Here is a 19946-nt window from a genome sequence, read left to right as displayed (position 1 = left end):
TAACATTTGTTTACATTTAACCACCTGGTGAGAAAAACTTGGGGTTAACGAAAATTGCAAAAGTTTTTCCCCCGAGCATGCTCGGGCTTAACGGCCAGGTGGTTAAATTAATATGTCAACAGCCTGATTGGTTAACCTTGTTTGCAGAAGAGCACACTTTTCTCATATCTCAATAGGTTATAACAAAAAACAGTTTGCACTGTGTAAGAAGCAATTAGGGAAGCTGACAACACTTAGCATTAACGTCTTTATTGCCAGCATACATTAGGTCATTAATCACTAATCATCAGAATCACAGCAAACTGCATTTTTACTATAATCACCAGGTCCACAAACCTGAACTCCAGAAATATATCTGTGTTCAGTTTGAGCATTTGAAAATTGTTTCATACTTCATGCATCTTACCTTACTGGAAGCACTTATGGGGCTAAACTTGGCAAAGATACCCACTCACACTATGTATCGGAACCACTTTACAGGTAACAACCAAAATTTAAATGGATGCCAATTTTTTAAACTAATAGAATAAAGTGGATCCCAAAAATGTTATGATACATACATTTTTTTCTTGGATAGCTATGAGAGTGTGAGCTTAGTGTAGGGACCAGTTTAACCACCTGGGCGTTACACTGAGGTCTAGATTTCTGTTCCAAAAGCGTTACAGGTTTTAATGAATTTTTTTATTTTTTTTTTTTTAAATTGTAGACCTGTAACTTACAGAAATATGTCTGAACAGGGTTCTAGTAGATATCATGAATATAAAAAATGTTTGAAACACACAATCATGTAAAAAAAAAAAAAAAAATGCTTTTAATAAAATTAAAATACACAAAAATCAGCTTAAACAAGAATACATAAATAAATGAAAAATACTGAAAATGAGATAATTCGGTATACTGTATAATAATATATTTTTCTAAAACACCTCCCTAGTGTCCAACCCTCCAACGTCACATACCTATAGACAAAACCACATAAATATATTTTGTATTATTTTGTATTGGACTGGATACAGAACTTTGTATTGAATCCAATACAAAATATTTGAATTTCCCGCTACGACCCCCATCGACGGGCGCATGCACGGACATCATCAGGAATCGCCGAGGGACGCGTACGCGAACGCCGGTTATTCTAATTCTTTCCAAACTTCCATGCAAAAAGTGTTACATTTTTTGCATGGAAATTTATTTTGGCTAGTAGGCTCTAATTCACCGAATTACCGCATAACTCACCGAAATATGTCCAAAATTTTAGTACATTTTTTTTTATAAAACATAAAAAACCTTTAAAAAAAAAAAAGTGTATAATGTAATTTACAGTAGCTTATATAATATATATATATATATAAAATACAATTATATATATTATATAAGGATTTCTTTGTATTGGACTCAATACAGCTTTTTTGTATTGAGTTCAATGCAAAGGAACTCAATACAAAATTGTTAATTTCCCGCCCCGCGCCGACACATGCAGCGACGTCACCGGGAAAATCCCGGTGATCATCACTGCACTCGCCGGATGAAGACCGAAGAGAGAAGACGTGTCCAGGGAAGCGGAGGGAGAAGGTGAGTATTTTTTTTTTTGCGATCAACGCTGGACAGAACGGAGGGAGAAGAAGCCGGCCGGCTTTTTCTTCTAAACCGGCCGGCTTCTTCTTCCCGGAGAGGACATCCGACGCTGGAACACGACGGATGGACGATCGCAGCGGGACCAGGTAAGTGATCCATATTTCCGAACTTTTCTCACTGTATTTTCATACAGTGAGAAAAGTTCGGGGTTATCGAAAATAGTAACTTTTTTTAGCCCGTACCAAGGTCGGGCTTATCGCACAGGTGGTTAAACAGCACCTTCAATTTGGTAAACTAGCTTGTGCAAAATAGTGCAGATTTGCAACTAATCTTTTTGATGTATTTTTATTTACTTAGCAGCCTGTGCTGTGCTATTTTGCGGTTTATTTTTCCACATATACAAAAGGACAATTTTTTTGGGGGGAAGCTAAATGGCTCAACCATATTTTTGGGACTGTAGAGGATACTGGAGTGTCTGGAATAAACCCACATAAACATATTAACATGTAAACTGTGCAGATAGTGCCATAGTGCAGATGTGAACCTGGGACCCCAAGGTTTAGGGCTAACTACTTTGCCACCCTGTACACCAATATTCTTTTATTTTAAAATAAATATTAGTAAGGTCTTGACTGCTGTGACAAAAGTAGTGTGCATGTATTTTAGTGCTCAGAGGGTTATAAATAAATGTACGGGTAGGGGGCCCTAGGGAACCCTTAATAAACCATTTTTGTAGCCAATTTCCTACAGGTTTGGTTAAGTGAACATTTTTTTTAAAGCCTGTGATGCTAAAGTTGTGCACAAGTGGTTAAGTACAATTAATGTTTTACCGTTGACTCTGAAGTGGCCAAGGAGTGGTTGATGGAGTAGGCAATGCAGATGTTGGGCTCACTAGCATTGCACTATAAATGTTTGATGCAACAACTAGTATGCAGAGAAGAATAGGTCCAATGATTGCACCTTCTAGTCCTAGGTAGTATGCACCTCCTGCAACTGCCAGACCTGTCAAATATGGATGGCCACCTCTGTAAAGAGAGAGGAAAACAAGATGTTTATTTTTTTTTTCTCCCATGCAAATATGAAGCCTATGAATTGTCAAATGCATCAGTGATAGTGACACTCTAGAGTCCTCAAAGTCAAAAGGTAACATTGCATATGTAGCATGAGTTAGGGCTGCAGTGCTTCCCAGCATGCAGATGAATGTGCAGACTGTAAATGCTCATAACATTTTAAAAAAACATAGTGAATATTATTCTGCTGGAGCACGCAGTCACTCAAATAAATCACAAGTGGACACAGTATTTCCATGCTGTTAAAAATATAGAACAGTCTTTTGTGATAAAACAAGCTTTCCTGGAAGGGCCACACTGTAACAGATTGGTTCCACCATATTTTATTGTGAGCATTTACTGCTCAGGCAGCTTACTGATGTAAAATTGACAATCACCATGTCTACCTCTTAGCATACAGGGTAATGTAAAGGAAAATGGAGCACAATATTTTGTTGTGAGCAAAAGACTCTTGGGTTGTTCTAAGGAAATTTTTTAATCTCGTCTCCTTTCTAAAATCCAGACGTTAGGGTTTACTTTACAATTACATATTCAACTACAGGGATTATCGGTTTTACTATCCAGGAAAGGTAGTTTTAACTACCCATGCAGAGAGGATACAGCAGGAGGCTGTGCAGTGACCCTATCTATGGTCACTTTGGAAATGATAACTAGGATTTAAAAAATACTGTAAGTATATAATATTTAGGTAATTTCCTATTGACATCCCATAATAAATACTTGAAGGTGGATTTTTCCTGATAATTTTCTTTTACATTAAGGCCTATCCTTACACTTTGCATATTACTAAACCTAACCAGTTTTTAAACTGTCCTCATTAACACTGCAGACTTGAGAATATGTGAACCTTAGGGAATATTGAATTAAGAATGCTTCCCACATGTATTGAGTAGTTAGATTGCAGTGGTAAAATCCATAAAAAGAACTTAGAAATAGATTCAGGCTAACTGTAACTGAAACAATATTGTTATCAGCAGCAGATTTGGGAGTCCACCAGGCTTTGCTGTGTGCACAATAGGCTTGTGCTTCTTGATTGTATGATCAACAGGCTACAAGTATTGTATCCTTTAGCAGATACACAGCTCACATATGCAAGTTTTAGCTGTTCTCATTTAGCTGTTTGCCTTGAGTGGAGCTTACAGTTTTTTTTTTTTGGGGGGGGGGAATAGACCACTGCAAAAATGATCAGTTTCTCATTCTATCTGTTATAGGTGCAAGTATTGAACTGAACTGATTTACTCAAGAACCACTGACAATATTTCTCCTAATTTCAAAATAGATATTTTCTTTAGAGCATAATTTTTAAAGAAAATAACAATACATCAAAAAAAGAGAAACAATGCAGTGTTTGCAGAACTTGAATAATTTATAGAAAACCAATCCCCTGTTCACCCTTACACAAAATGGCAATAATGTCACAAACCCAAAATGGCAATAGTGCCACAAACCATCATGGGTTTCGGCATGTGCTCCACCAGTTTTTCACATTGCTTTTTTTGTAACTTCACATCACTCTTTCTGCAAAAGATTCAAACCACTCAGCTTTGCCTAATAGTTTGTGACCAAACATCTTCCTCGATGTCATTCTAGAGGTTTCAATAGGGCTTGTATGTGGCTTAATTAATGCGTTCTTCACAAAGACACATCTGCCAAATTCCAGCTTTTCTGAAACACCCCCAGATCATCACTGACCCGCCTCCACCTTTTACAGTTGGTGCAAGGCACTGTGGGTTATTGGACTCATCAGAGAAGATGACCTTACTCGATACCCTACAGTCCAATTCCTGCCATCTTTCACAAACCTCGGCATGACTCCTATTTGCTTCTCAATGATGAGAGGCTTTTTTTCTTCACTTTACATATCTTCAGCCCTGACTGTAGGAGCCTGTTTTGAACGGTACTTGCTGTGCACTCACCCCAGTCACGGTTTGCCACTGTATTGGAAGATCAATTTATGTCAGTCTATGGTTCTTGAGTGACATTCAAATGAGTTTGCGGTCTTCTCTCTCAAAGCTGATTCATTTTTTCCCTCTTGCCAGGTTGTAGCTTTGTTGTCTACAGTGCCTTTTGCCCGAATTTTTTCTTGTGTACTGCCGTCAATTTTACGGATAGAAACAACCTGACTCTCAGTGTAGCCTTGTGCCAGTAATGCCAGTATTGCGCCTTTTCAACTGTTTTGGGGAATAGTTATTTTTAAATTCCCCAATTACCTTGGTGTACTTATACCAGTGTTCTGCCATCCAACTGACCACATTGCAAGAAGAGAAAGTTGATTACAGCAGTGGGTCTCATACTATTCCTTATTAAATAAGATTTGTTTCAGGTGATCACCTATACAGGACCTCAAAGCAGAATGAGATAGGCTTGTGTAGGAAGTTGAAATTTACCAGGTTTAATGGTTTTCAAACTCTGAGATGCAGATTTTAAAATACCCCTCAATGGCCTCCCCCCCCCCAGAGCTGTATTTGCTAGTTAGGATAATAAAGCCTCAAGTAATGATCTGCAAATTTAAAGGTGTGCACTTACCCAGATATATCAGAGTAAATCGCAGTATCAACACAGTATGTTGGCAACAAATGGCATACAAGTAGTAATACTGCTTTACAGCTCTCTCCTTGCGAAAACCACAGGTCTAAAACAGCAGGTACAGCTGCCCAGTATGTGCCCAAAAAAGGCACTGCTCCAAGAATTGCTGCCAAAGCTAGGGGAAGAGGAAAATACAAAAACACAATTTATTGGCAAAGATTTGCAAACACAAATATGCAAGTATTTATGCATTTACAACACAGTTTGAACATTTACCATGAACACATGCATTAAAAATTTGAGAATAAACTCAGAGATAAAATACCCACACTATATACTGTTCATTTCTTTATTTAAACTAAAGAAAAAAAAATAAAAAAATAAGACCGCAGAAGCAAACATGCAGTTATTCTTTTCTATGGAAAATGCAATGATTATAGAGGGTATAAAAGAAAAGATATTAGATATTTATTCTGATGCCTATTTTCCTTAAGCAAGAATTATAGCTGGTATACACATTCACATAGTAGTGCTACATGATCAGGCTAAGGGAAAGAAAGATTGGACTACATGTTCAATTTCAGTAAATCTATGAACTTATGAAAGATACAGTTTGAGAGTAATCTCATTCCTTATTTGCAGTATCATTAAATCAATGTGCTGCTAATGCGATGACTGTCAACAATTATTTTTCTCAGCAAGAGTTAAATCACTCCTGTACCACTTAACATTAAAGGCGAATAGCAAAAAGTACCATGGAGAGAAATGAAAACTCAAAGTAACTACATAAAAGATAATAAAAAGCACATGGGATCAGTTCAGGTATGGATGCAAAAACATTTCCCAGGCACCGAATATTCCCTGGAGTGCAGCACAATCAATCACAAAAATGATATAAAAAAAAAAAAAAAAAAAAAAAAAAGGTTTGGGACAGCTGCAAATCTGCATGCAAAAACATTTCCCAGGCACCGAATATTCCCTGGAGTGCAGCACAATCAATCACAAAAATGATATAAAAAAAAAAAAAAAAAAAGAAAAAAGGTTTGGGACAGCTGCAAATCTGCCAAGAACAGGACATTCACCAAACATAAGTGACTAAGAGAAAAAAAAATAAATAAAAATAAAATAAAAAAATCCCACCAAAAAAGATGCAACCAACAGTTCTATGACTGCTCAGAGGTAGGTGGCTTAGCCTTGGAACTGCATACAAAAGACAACATTTCATATTCCATCCTTTCTAGTTTAAGAGGAGGCACATGATGAAGAACTAAAGTCAGATAGTATGTTTTATGTTCCAAGGAAAACTAAATTAGTTGCCATCAAACAAATACTCTATTTAGCATTAACCACAATGCATATGTGTGAATACTTCTATATATGGACCCTGGACAAAAACCAGAGCTTTAGATGTGTTTTCCGGCACGACACTAAACTTGCAAAACAGAAGAATTTATTAAGAACACGAAATATCCTAAAATGGCCAGTTTTGAGCCCAGAAAATTTGTGGCTAGAGGTGAAAAATGTTTGTTCATTTTGAACCCATATGTAATTTGAAAGATGAAGCGGTTTCATAGAATAGAATGGTGGAAAATTACAATATTCAAAATGTACAAAGCTATATTGCTAAATTAAGATAAACATTTTTTATGAAGTTACTAGCCTCAATGGTACTAAGACTGCATTGGAATGTAGAGTTAACCTTGCCTTGTCATGGAACACAGCAGTAGCCTGCTCTTAAACGGAGAACAAAATTAAAATTAATCCGTGTCAAATGAAGCATTTTGAGTGCAAATGCTGCTAGAATCCAAAAAAAGGATGTTACAGAACAGCTTAGCCATCAGGTCCTGCAGCACTGTCTTTATGGAGAGGAGATGAGAAAGGCTTCAAGTTTGTCCTTCCCAAGAATGGAATCTGGGAGTGAAAACAAAGACTATTTCTATAACTCATTATCTACTATCCATTAAGCTAATGTAAAAATATTGAAATACGTATCTATTAAAAAAAAAAAAATTAAAGGACCGTTTATAAGGCCCATAAATTAAGAGTAGGGATTGCTTGAATTTATTCCCTCTATTGTAAATTTAGGCTTGCTTACCTTTGTTTTATTAAATATTCCTTTATTATCTTTGGGTTTATCTATATAAAATGAATTTCAAAACTCAACAAACCATACACCTTTATAAAAAAAAACATGAACATACAACATACAAACATGCATACGCATCTTACCAGATGGTATAAAAATTATGTTTATCCCAAAGATTGTATGGGTAAGCCAAGTATACAGTCCATAGAAGCAAGCCATTTTTAGGGAAGCATCAAATACACCCCTAAAAATGAAGAACAAAGCAAAAAGATGGTACTCAATCAAGTAGGTCTAACATACCAGTGACTTTATATATACATATTGGTATTCTCTTTTATAAGATAATGCAAAGATGGTATGTATAGATTCTGCTGCATTAGAGGCTTATGAATTCTACCCAGCATTCCCAAAACACTTACCATAAGCACAAAGAATAAACTGCAGCCATTTTTCTTAGCCTAATATTTCCCATTTCATGTAGTCTGCAATGGCTCACTGGTTTGTTTTCAAGCAGGTCACATATGGGCATTTCCCAGAAATTCAAAAAAAAAAATTTGAAGAATTCTGCAAAATAATATTTTTTGTTCGAGGTACAAAAATGATTTTTTCTGGCCTCAAAAAATTTCAAATAATGGCAGCAATTAAATATAAGAATGACAAGGTGCCCAATGACAATGTTTGGAGTACAAACTAAAATATATCTGCAACTGTTTAACCAAAAGAATGGTCAAATAACCCAAAATAATCATATATAAAAAGGAGTGGTTTATTACTTTCATTCTTGGAATATTCTGAAAAACTAGTCCTTGTGTGCTGGATCTTAGCTGCAGCGTGGATTGTAACTAGGATATTGGTTCTCTGAAGGCATATTTAATCATCCAAAGGGCCATCATGCAGCCGTGGGCTCTAGCTAACACCAAAAAAACAGATGTGTTCCTAACATTATCTCATAAAAAGCCTTCACTCAGATATTAAAGAAAAAAAAAAAAATTCAATACCTAGAAAACTTATTTACTTATTTACAGTTACCAAAGCGTGAAAACCTCTAATTTAAGACCATCTATATTGTGTGTATTCTGTTCTTTATCAGTCTGTAAACAGAAAACTGATTCTGGTAGCACATTTTAGCACTTTTTTGTAAGAGCACAAAGCAAATAAAGCACTGCACTTGAAATTCTGTTTTTTTTTTTTTTTTAGCACTGGGTACTTTGACAAAAACCAGTGAGTGCACCAGGTTGCTGTCCTAACATTTCTATTTGCAGAAAAGTAGTTGTCTTTTCGTAGTAATTATACTAATAAACAGAAACGCTAAATAGAAATTCACAATACAATAATTGTAATGCAGGCAGCCAGGACAAGATCTTTTTAATAAACAATAGCCAACTGGATCTAATTTCTACTGCACATACAAAATGTGACTTTATAATAGATTTGAGTTAAAATGATCATTTCTCAAAATCGTTATAACCAAACTAACTAGAACCCAACAAGCCAATCATTTGTCCTGCGAGAAAACAAAAGCATAAAAGAGGTAAAGAATGCAAGATACAGGCAGGCCCACGTGCATGCACTCATGTGAAAATATCGCACATACTAAATTGCACAAAGACAACATGCAACTTAGTAATGTGCAATACATCCACCCGAGCAAGCGGAACAGGAGTGTCAGGATACAGGGACATGGAGCATTCAGAAAGTACATGCCATAAGAAGCAGATGTTTATGCAAACATGCACATGCTAGTGTTGCATATTTATTTGTTAAACTTTTTTGTCTACTTGTCATCTTCAAAAAAAAAAAAAAAATTATTTAACTTTAAGATCATCTAGACCAGCGGTCAGCAATCGGTGGTCCGCGGCCCTGGCAGGTGTGCCCCCCAGCAGGGTCAAGAGGAGGACCCCACTGGGGGGTGCACCGGCCATAGCCACAGACCATGTCTACCGTGGACATCGCAGGCTCAGACCTGTGGGAGTGGGCAGGTTCTGGCATCATGACATCACTCAGGGGGACGTTTTTTCCCCTTTGAGTGACACACTGCTCCCGTTAATGCACGGTCCGAAGCCTGGGAGTTTAGTGGTTCGTAGGTCCAATAAAGTTGGCGACCACTCATCTAGACCAGGGGTCTGCAACCTGCGGCTCCAGAGCCGCATGCGGCTCTTCAGCCTCCTTGTTGTGGCTCCCTTCGGCTGCCGCGGGGAGATCTCTGATGGGGGATCCCCTTCCTCCCAAGACACTGCGGAGGAGGGGGATTCCCTATCCGGTGTTCTAATGAAAAAAATCTACCAGTGAAATAAATCTAGCAGGGGGCGTGTACAAATGGGTGTGTACAATGACATCCCCCTCCTTTGAACCCCAATTCCTCTGGAATGGGGAGATGTACAAAACCAAAAATGTAGGTGCAAGTGGGGGACACCTGTGACTAACACCCCCTAAAATTTAATTGTTAGGCTATCATCAGAACATAAAGAACTCTGCCCATCAAAAAAATTTACCGTTACACATTGCTGGAGGCACCTGAACCCCAATTTTTCTGGAACAGGAAGGGGGTACAGGTGAACAAAATTAGAGGTGCAAGTGGGGGACACCTGTGGCTAACACCTCCTAAAAACTCCACCCATCAAAAAACCCCTACCCTGTTACACATTGTTGGAGGCTTCTAGCACCTAAACCCCAATTTATCTGGAAACAGGGGTACAGGTGAAAAAAATTTGAGGTGCAAGTACGGGACACCTGTGGCTAACACCTCCTAAAAATTCATAAAAACTGTGCCTATCAAAAAATTCTACCCTGTTACACATTGCTGGAAGCATCTAGCATCTGAACCCCAATTTCTCTGGAATGGGGGGGAGGCGGTACAGGTGACCAAAATAGAGGTGCAAGTGGGGGACACTTATGGCTAACACCACCTACAATTGAATCGCTAAGGCATCGTCAGAAAATAAAGAACTCTGCCCATCAAAATAATCTACCCTGTTACACATCGCTGGAGGCTTCTAGCACCTGAACCCCAATTACTCAAGATTGGGGGGTACAGGTGAACAAAATTAAAGCTGCAAATGAGGGACACCTGTGGCTAACACCCCTTAAAATTTCATCGCTAAGGCATCGTCAGAACATAAAGAACTCTGCCCATCAAAAAAATCCACCCTGTTACGTTAGAAGCCTCCAGCTTCTAATGTAACAGGATGATACGTTCGAAGCTGGAGGCTTCTAGGGGCATAGTTCAGTGTTTAATTTATTTCAAAGTAGGCCTACACATGCACACTTGTTGTAACAGATAAAATTAAAAAAATATTAAAACTTTTAAAAGTTTATAAACTGTGTTATGTTTTGCGGCTCCAGACTATTTTTCTTTAGTGGAAGAGGAGGCAAAATGGCTCTTTTGATAGTAAAGGTTGCTGACCCCTGATCTAGACCACACCTTCTATCTGTTTTCTTTAGCAGAAGAATGCCTTAATCTTTAATCTGGCATTATTCTGAGCCTGCACTTATATTCTGAAAAGGGAGGGTAGAAACCAGAGTGAATCGACTTTCAGATTTGCAGCAGGTGCTTGGGTATGCACATTTATGTTGCAAAGGTGCTATCTGCATTAATACTTTAGCTGCTTTAGGCAAACAGACCATGCAAGACCATCCAGACAGTGACACTTCAAAAAGACAGCATTAAATTGTTAGCCCTGCTTGAATACAGTGTCAAACTATTTGAAACATTAGTATCAGATGCTTTAAACACCCCTTAAATAGTATTGATCATAAAAAAATCATAGATTAACTTTTTTTTACCTTAAAGCAAGAAATTTTAAAAGGTACATAATGTTGCAATTTATTCTCATGACACTGCATCAAGATTATTTGGCTTTTAGGCTACATGTTTTTGCAAAACATTTTTTAAATTTAAATTTATTTAAAATGACATGTTTTTTCGTTTTGGATGGAATATTGAGAGCTTAGACCATTATCTGACTGGGGTTTTAACCATTACTTTTATAATAAACTTTAAAAAATATTGGTTTTAGATGGTTCTGCTGGGGAAGGGTAGGACCCATAAGGCTTATCCGGAATCATACCTTATTGCTTCCTCTACTGACTGGCCAATAATATTGGAGGATGGGCCAGGCTGGGAGAGTGGTGTAAGGCTTATAACCCATTTTACAGGCTTGTAGTATTCATCACTGGAACTCAGGAGGTAGAACAACGTTGTAAGAAAAATAATCTATAAAATACAGAACATACAACAATCATACAAACTTTTCAGTCTTTTGCAGTTTTCTTTATGATCTGTTAACAATAGGAGCAATTCAAAGCATTGAGCAGATGTGTAAAATGCAGGGGAAAAACTTGATTAGGGGAAAAGAGAAAACATTTGTTTAATTATATTTATGTATGTAATAAGTACCAAGCTGCCATCCACAAAAGTTTTTTGCACCAAAAAAAAATACAAAAAAAGTTTAAGGAATGTCATGTGCACCAGTTAGGATGTAGCTCTCTTGCCCATAAATTCCTGCTCCATCACGGCCTACCAACCTCTAAGTTTAAGCTCCTGGGCTGGACAAAATGTGGATGAGAGGCATGGGTCTGATATATAGGATCTGTACCAGTGTACATGCTGAAAGCTAAATAAGACTAGGTGCAGACCTAAAAATTACATAACTGTTCACTCTGATGTGCAAGAAATGTGACAATTAACTTTAAAATTATAAGATAAATTGTAGTATTAAAAAAGATGACTGGTGCTGCAATTGCATTTCCTGCTTCTTTTAAAATCCTCCAGGCTTAGAGCTACAAATTCTGGTAATAACATAACCCACTCATCTAAATGAAAAATACATTTGGTGTGGTCCATACCCCATGTGCTTCATTAACAATACAAGAAAAGGAGTATAAAAAAAAAGCACTTATGTTTAATAACTTTTACCTAAATTAACATTATGGCCTTACATCTTACACATTAAAATGAACCAGAAAATATTTCACTGTGCCACTCAGAAAGCTTAACTCAAGTTCATAGTGGTTTCTTCCATTTAGATTATAGCCAAAAAAAGAGCAAAACTGGTTGTTTTGTTGCTTAAAGTTTGGTTGCCCTGCAGAACTAAGGTTTACATCAGGGGTGTCAAACTCAAATACACAGTGGGCCAAAATGAAAATTTTGGACAAAGTCGCGAGCCAACCTTGATATTTATTGAAAAAAAAATATGTACACAACTGAGGAAGGTTGCTAATGAATGTCAACAGAAGAGGGGGTGCTTGTAGGTCCTGATTGACGTGCCAGCAGAGCATTCTGGAAATTGTAGTATTAGTGTGGCATGCACTGTCTACCGGCGGGCCAGCTCTAGTAGGCATTTAGTATTTTCTCATGGGCCAAATATAATTACAGTGTGGGCCTGAGTTTGACATCCCTGGTTAGCCAGGACACTATCTACATGGAGTATATATATTATCCACATACTTACATAGGTTTCCTCCACACATCACAAAATTATAATGGTAAATTCACTGGCATTCTATTAGTTTTGCATTGGACTATGTTAGGGAGGTTAGACTATGGCTATATTAAGGATATTAGACTGGGCTCCTCTAAAGGACAGTTTGTGATATGACTCTAAAGCTGTGTAATTTGTTAGCACTATAAAAATATATATTAAAAAGGGACCAAACACATCTCTTCATTGCTGGATCAAACTAACTTGCTAAATTAACTACTAGGACAAATAAATGAAGGTATCCAAATACCTTAATTTTATGCTAAGTGGTGTCTGGAAATGCCATTGAAACTTTGCAGTATTTTTAAACATTATGTCTAAAGTTTTACAGATAAGCAATAAAGCAGGCCTATACAGCTACCAAGCAGATCATATGGTATATGTTTAAATACATACCAAAGATAAGACAAAATTAAGAAGTGCAGTGCCGCTGTAGATGATTACTGTAAACAAAGTTGTTACTGTAGTAAAGAGTAAGCTTAAATTTCGACTCATTACAATCCATAGGGACTCCAGTATCTAACACAGAATAAGAACATGAGTCAATTTAGCATCAATGCAATTCACATGACACACAGGCATTGCAAAGGAAGAGTAATGTAAAAAATGATAAACCAAAAATGTTACACATTAAATACTTCTACATGCAAGACATCCATATGCTTTGTACATAAAAGGAAGAACAGCGCTTTTGGCAAGAATGTTGGACAGGCTGTGGGAAAGACCGAATGCCGCTTTGTTGACTTATCGATTTCTTTTCCTACTATGTCTTTCTTGATGGTCACGTTCTGTCATGGTTGATCACTCTCACTGGCTCAGAGGTACAGGATGTGTGGGCTCTTTCTCGATTTGCCTCCTCATCCCTTTGATAATGCTTTTTTTACTTGAAACCAGTGCCCATTACTTCCCATCTCACATCAACTCTCTTCCACATCTAACAAGTCCACTTTACTAGTTCTGCTCTTCCATTCATTCCTATTTTCACACTAAAAATACACAGACAAAAAGGCATACCATACCTAGAAGAATTTTTAAGTTCTTCTATGTCAACCATGACTTACTGTTCTTTTACTATTGTTATTATTTCATTAATCTATAGAAGTCTCTATAAATCCCTTGAGGTAGTCAAACAGCAAAACCCATCAGGATCTAGGACATTTGCATTATGCATGGTCACTTTAAACTATTGTAACAACTACTGCTTTAACTAGACAGCCATTATTGTATATACCAATGCCATCTTGTATGTATGGTACCTTGGATGCTTTGTACCTTGAGTAAAATTCAACCTAAATGTACCAAAAAGCCCCTCTGCCTGTTCTTCTATTTTTCATTCACAATTTCTTGACAGACCCCACCACACATATACACCAATATTCATTCTCCTACTGCTTTGTTCATTTGATAGAGCCTTTGGAAATAGGTGTAACTTCCAGATCTAAGGGAGTCTATGACCTTCTTTGCTTCTGTGAAAGATGCAGTGCAGGGACCTGAGGATCCATTTGCCAGGCCCAAACATTTTACCAAAAGGTCATTAACCTAATAACGTACCAATAGGAAGCTTACAGAGGGACTGACAGTTTTCCAGCAGGATGAAAGGATGCCAGGGGGGAGATGTGGGATACGTAAGAAATAATAGGTGGGAGACTTTAAAAATGGTGAAATAATAAGTTAGAAGGCAATGGTAATTAGTAAACACTATGAAATTAATGTAAGAAACCGAAAGAAACTCACCGAAAGAAAAGTTTCAATATTCTCATGAACAAATGAAGCAATATCTTGCCAATCTAAGATCTCCCCAAGCCAACTGTTCTGGCGTTGAATTGGAATCTTATGACCCTTGTTTCTGCTCGAGTATGTCACATTCTACCAAAAGAAGATACAAAATGTAAAGCCTATGTCTGAAATTTTATAACAAATGGACATGTATATGCAATATGCATTTTTTAAGAAGAACAGGCATCTAGATCAGTGTTGCTTGACCTCTAACAAGATGGAACCTCTTGAAAACACTCTTCAGGGAACCCCTTCTATAATGTATATGCATTTTATTTAATATGAATAAGCATCTAGATCAGTGTTTCTTGACCTCCAACATGATAGACCCTCTTGAAATAACTTTGTCTTCAGGGAACCCCTTCTATATTTGCCAAATCCATAGCTCAAAGTACATTAGTGTGGTGGTCAGTGAGAAGAACGACTCATATTTCTGGCCAGTGGGAAGAACACCATTCTTACAGATATCCAGTCAGTTAAAATAACTTAATAGTTACAAATTGCTCATTGCTCAAGGAACCCAGTCATTTTCGGGAGAAACCCTGGTTGAGAAATACTGATCTAGATGGGCCTTTAACCTCTGTAGGCCCATTGCCAGGGTTCAGGTCAACACTTCACATTGTTTTATAGAAGAGTTTTAACATTATACTGATACATTCTACTAAGCAACCAGGGTCACCTGGCTTTAGAGTCTATTAAACCTAGGGAGGGAAACAAACAAGGACATAAAAATTAGTAAGCAATTGTTAAAACGGTTTAAGCAACCAATTTGTGTGTGTAAATTACCCAAATGGTATTCTGAAAACAGAAAAACGGGGTTGCTACAAAGTATCAGGAAATAGCCCATATTTTTTACAAAGTGTAAAAACAAACATTTTACTACTAAGAATACCTTTGTGATCCATGAATGGTAAAGTCTGTCCCAGAGTTCTAGAACTTGTTTCTCAATTATAGCAGTGTTGTTAACCTTTTCTCCTAGTACCTTGTGTAGCTGCAAATAAATTCAGACACCATTTTTACTCTACTATTAAAACATCCTTACAAATAAGTCTAAAGTGAAACACATTAAGGCCCATTTTGTTGATACTTAACTGCTAATGCCTTTTATCTGATGAATAAACCTTCAAATTAGCATAAAGAATGGGAGAATTTATATTTAAAGCAGAGCTTTAATTCATGAATGGGAGTGCAGAGCCTTCTGGCATGCATAGGTCACAGATCCCAGGGGGCTTCGGGTTTATAAATCTGGCACCTATGCAGTGCTGGATCGTGTGATATAGACAAGAAAGAGCAAGAGCAAATAGTGGACAGCTCTGCAGGGATCGGGGGCTCTGCGGAAGGTAAATAACATTTTTTTAGGGTATAGTTCCATTTTAATTTCCCAAATGCATAAAAACAAAAAAACAAAAAAAAAAAAAAGAAGCTCACCAAGCACAGTGCAACATTTTTACAGAGCTTTTATAAAATAGCGCCCATTAAGAAAAAAAAAAAAAATAATAATTCCTACCTTATTAGTAATCCATTCTCGGCCATACTGATAAACATTGTTTGCAGCAGAGTTGAGGGCTGTCTGGACAACCTGTGCCTCCGGTAACCAACTGTAAAAAACAAAAATATAAAAGTAATATAAGAGTGTACACAAATAGAGCAAGGAGAAAAATGTGTGCGTTATTTTAGAAAGCTGATTTTATCTAGGATGCATATTGCAATAAGGATCAGCATATTACCCAAGATACACACAGCATCCATAGCTGCATCCTGACAAGTTTAAGGCACCCCAAATAGTTAGGGAATATTATATTGTATTGTAGACACAAGATATATCATATGGGTCATGGTAAATGAAGAGCCAAGAACTGCCAACAACAAACAGCCATGTATTGCTAACAGTAGACCATAGATTCTAGGACAACACTCAATTCCTATAGTTCCCTGCAAACTGGAACACCTTAATCATTTGTACATAAAATATTTATATGGTCAAGAAAACTGTCCAAAAGTTATAATGTTAAAAAGCTCAGTTGTCTTACTTTGCCCATTCTGGGTGATTAGAGACGGTTTCATTGATTAGATTGCTGGTCACTTCAATAATGTGAACACTTTCTTCATGAACCTATCAAAGGATTACATTTAAAAAAGAAATTTTGGCAAAATCACAGCAAAATCTTCCACATACAAGCAAGCCCCCTCAAATCAACTCTAGCCCTTTTATCTGCTTAATTGATAATGACATAATGAAGGAATTGCCCACACCAGCCCATGAAATTGCTTTTGAGTCATTTGTCCAATTACTTTTGAGCCCCCGAAATAAAGTGATTGTGTAAAAAAAAAAAAAAGGCTTTATAGTTCCTCACATTTTTTGCAATCTTTTTGTTCAACCCACTGAATAAAAGCTGAATGTCTGCAGTTAAATTGCATCTGAGTTGTTTCATTTAAAATTATTTGTGGTAATGTACAGAACCAAAATTAGAAAAAAAAATTGTCTGTCTAAATATTTATGGACCTAACTGTATATACTCTTAATTTTCCTCCCTTACAACACCACGTAGGCGAAGATTTTACATAATAAAATTTGGGGACATGTTCCATGTTTGGGTTACTGCATGTACTGGGATATCTTAAAGATGACGGTACATCAAAAGGTCCTAATCCTAAACCTATTTTCTGTAGCTGATTTGATCTCAAATCAGCTAGCTTCCACAATATGTTTTTAGCTAAACCAGAAGAAGTTATCTCCCAGATATGTCCGATCATTAAAAGCTGCACTAAATGGAAAATAATTGACTGCAGTAGACAAGCACCCTAAAACAATGGATACTCATCAATCTTTTGACATTCCACTACAGTCTCTGCCATGGTTTACTGATGATCTGCCACATTATCTCTGCTCCCATTGAACCATAAAAGCACCACACTCCCCACATCATAGGGGGTTGGCTAAAATTTGACCCTTTTTCTCTGCAATCATTTTTTTAGATGTGGATTTATGGACCCAGAGCTCATGTGCAGAATGAGTCACCAAGAAAAGGAGGATTTTTTTTTATGGTAACGTTATAATTTATTTAGTTGTGAAAACACTCTTAATAGTACATAGACATGAGTGAATACAAACATTAAGCTTAGTCTACATGGACTGTTTCCCCAGTGTTTAACCTGAGCGCTTAAAAGTCCATGTTAGAAATTCCCATGCATTCCAATCCATCCCCACCCCATAGTGCTTTCTTTGTCATAGAGGAGCAATCAGCGGAGCTATCAGCGAGCTCTGCTCTCCTGACAGCTCCACTTTGATTGCTCCCGCAGGCCCAGCGCGGCTGTGGCATGTATTCCACAAGCATGTGGGTACAGAACACATGCTACAACTTCTCTAGGGCCGCAGGTGCAGTGAACTCAAACGACCTTTCCCTTGAGAGGTGATTTGACTGCACCCGTCGACCCTGGAGGAGTTGTAACACCTGCTCTGTACCCACGTGGGTACGTGCTACAACTCCTCTAGGGCTGCGGATGCTAAACTCACATGACCGCTCCATTGAGAGTTTTTTAGCGTTTTTAGGGCAAACTTTAAAATGCTTGTAAAGTACATTAAAGACACATAATAGTTTAGTTCAAAAATTCATAGTCATCCCGCAATATATTATCACATGACCTAATGTATTTGTTCTTCAACCTTCCCTTGTCTTTTTTTCAGGTCAGTATTTATAACTTTTGCAAAATAAAAAATGACTATACATAAAATAAAACAATGTGACATCTTTACAAAAAATGTTACCTTGAAATTTTCAAAACATACTAAACTGTAAAGTTTACCTTTGCTGTCAAAAGTAAAGCTAGAAGAAGGGTTCCAATGACTAGCAAAAATATAATGAATATGCTGATTATTTTGTCAAGAGTTTTCTCCAGCCAAATGATCATCTGCAAAAATTGAGAAACAATTAGATGCATTTTGTGGATAAAGACTACTACATTTGTACAAAACGCCAAATCCCGAAAAAATTAGCATTTTTTCCCAGCTCAATAAACACAAGTGTGTATTTTTTCACATCATAGTATTTACATTAGAACAAATATGGTACAATTAGTAAGTTAGATATTAAGCGGCTATTACTTACAGTGGAAAAAACTAAATTTTTCGATAAGTAATAAATGTGCAGCTATTATTTCTAAATCTGCACAGGTTTCCTGTCAAGGGAAAAAAGACTTCTTTGTAATGTAAAGCAAATCTTCAATGAAACACTAAAGAGCACACAAAAAAAAAATTAAAAAAACAAAAAAAAAAAACACCTATCTACAATCTTGACACTTGGACCAATGGATGCATGAGCAAAAACAAGATTTTCTCCAAGTTAACTCCTTTATCAGTGGAAATTATGAAGAATGGGGAATTTAGCTCTTAAGATCACCAACAACGTCAGTTGTGTTTTGTCATGCAAATCGACCCCCTCGCCCCATCAAGCCCCGTTCGTATTTAGGAGTCATCTGCATTTCAGATGTCCTTAACTCGGGGGACTACCTGTATGTTGTCAGCATAAATATTACATTTCTGCCAAGATGTAATTAAAATCAGTGTTTGCCAAACTAGACCTCATTAAAAAATTGTATTTTACATTACTCAAAGTTCTCCTGAGCCCCTTTTAGTTTGTTTTCGGATAGCTACCGATAAGTTGGTTTACAATACTGGGGGGGGGGGGGGGATATGAAAGGGATGGGCATTAGAAAGTTGGAACAAAGTATAGGGAGGTGGTAAAAAAAAAGCCAACAAGATTATAGGGGTTACTGGATTCATATAGCAACAACTGGAAACACTCTTTTATTCTTTTATTAACACTCTAAATGATTCCCTTATTCCCACACACTTCCATATAGTCTTCCATATAGTCAGTTTTTTTTTTTTTTAAAAAAAAAAAAAAAAAAAAAACACTACATGCTGATAAGCAGACTTATGATAAAATGAAAAAAAAAATCAACAGGATTAGAAACCAAAAATTGAAAAAAATACATATAGCTGCAAGTTTATTTGAGACCAAGGACGATTTGTTGCTCAATAAAATCTTTAAAAAAAAAAATCCATTTTGCTCCGATAATTAAGGTGTGTACCACTTATGCCAGAAGATGAGCCACTATTTCTCAGTTTTAGGTCATAGCACCTCTGAGGCCATGAGGAGCTTTTTTAATGTACTCATTTTAAAGCCTTTATCTAGGTTATTGAAGCTCTGACTTACTGTAAACCAGGACCATTATAATACAGGAGGTTTCTGTATTTCTAACCCCCTAGTTTGTACTGTCTCTCTGGACCTTTGACTTACTTTATTAAACCCCGACAGTATAGTTTAAAAATGTAGCTATCTATAGACCCTGCCAAAACAGTGTTTGAGATAAGGCCATGTACAGCAATGTATTTCTGAAACAATAAGTGCATGGTAAAGGTTAAAGAGCGTA

General features: G+C 36.9%; 1 protein-coding gene and 1 long non-coding RNA gene across 4 annotated transcripts in view; both read right to left on the bottom strand.

The window, feature by feature from the left end:
* Window positions 1-19946, bottom strand: part of TMEM245 (transmembrane protein 245) — a 41475-nt gene that overhangs the window by 6418 nt on the left and 15111 nt on the right. For 2 of the 3 annotated variants that reach the window (XM_072411916.1, XM_072411917.1), the window contains 10 exons: window positions 18318-18422; window positions 16544-16626; window positions 16021-16111; window positions 15406-15504; window positions 14472-14603; window positions 13134-13256; window positions 11325-11470; window positions 7401-7501; window positions 5172-5346; window positions 2406-2600 (listed from right to left, as the gene is read on the bottom strand). In XM_072411916.1, coding sequence (XP_072268017.1) covers window positions 2406-2600; window positions 5172-5346; window positions 7401-7501; window positions 11325-11470; window positions 13134-13256; window positions 14472-14603; window positions 15406-15504; window positions 16021-16111; window positions 16544-16626; window positions 18318-18422 — 1250 coding nt within the window. Of the gene's footprint in view, window positions 1-2405; window positions 2601-5171; window positions 5347-7400; window positions 7502-11324; window positions 11471-13133; window positions 13257-14471; window positions 14604-15405; window positions 15505-16020; window positions 16112-16543; window positions 16627-18317; window positions 18423-19946 lie in introns of those variants that run through there. The other variant, XR_011920866.1, reaches the window with a different exon arrangement.
* LOC140331153 (uncharacterized) lies at window positions 8432-11312 on the bottom strand. The gene is made up of 2 exons (XR_011920867.1): window positions 9843-11312; window positions 8432-9670 (listed from the first exon to the last, which is right to left on the bottom strand). It is a non-coding gene; the product is annotated as an uncharacterized lncRNA (long non-coding RNA).

The sequence above is a fragment of the Pyxicephalus adspersus genome, chromosome 5, assembly GCF_032062135.1.
Source record: "Pyxicephalus adspersus chromosome 5, UCB_Pads_2.0, whole genome shotgun sequence".
NCBI lineage: Eukaryota > Metazoa > Chordata > Amphibia > Anura > Pyxicephalidae > Pyxicephalus > Pyxicephalus adspersus.
This window is presented reverse-complemented; position numbering and strand designations above follow the sequence as displayed.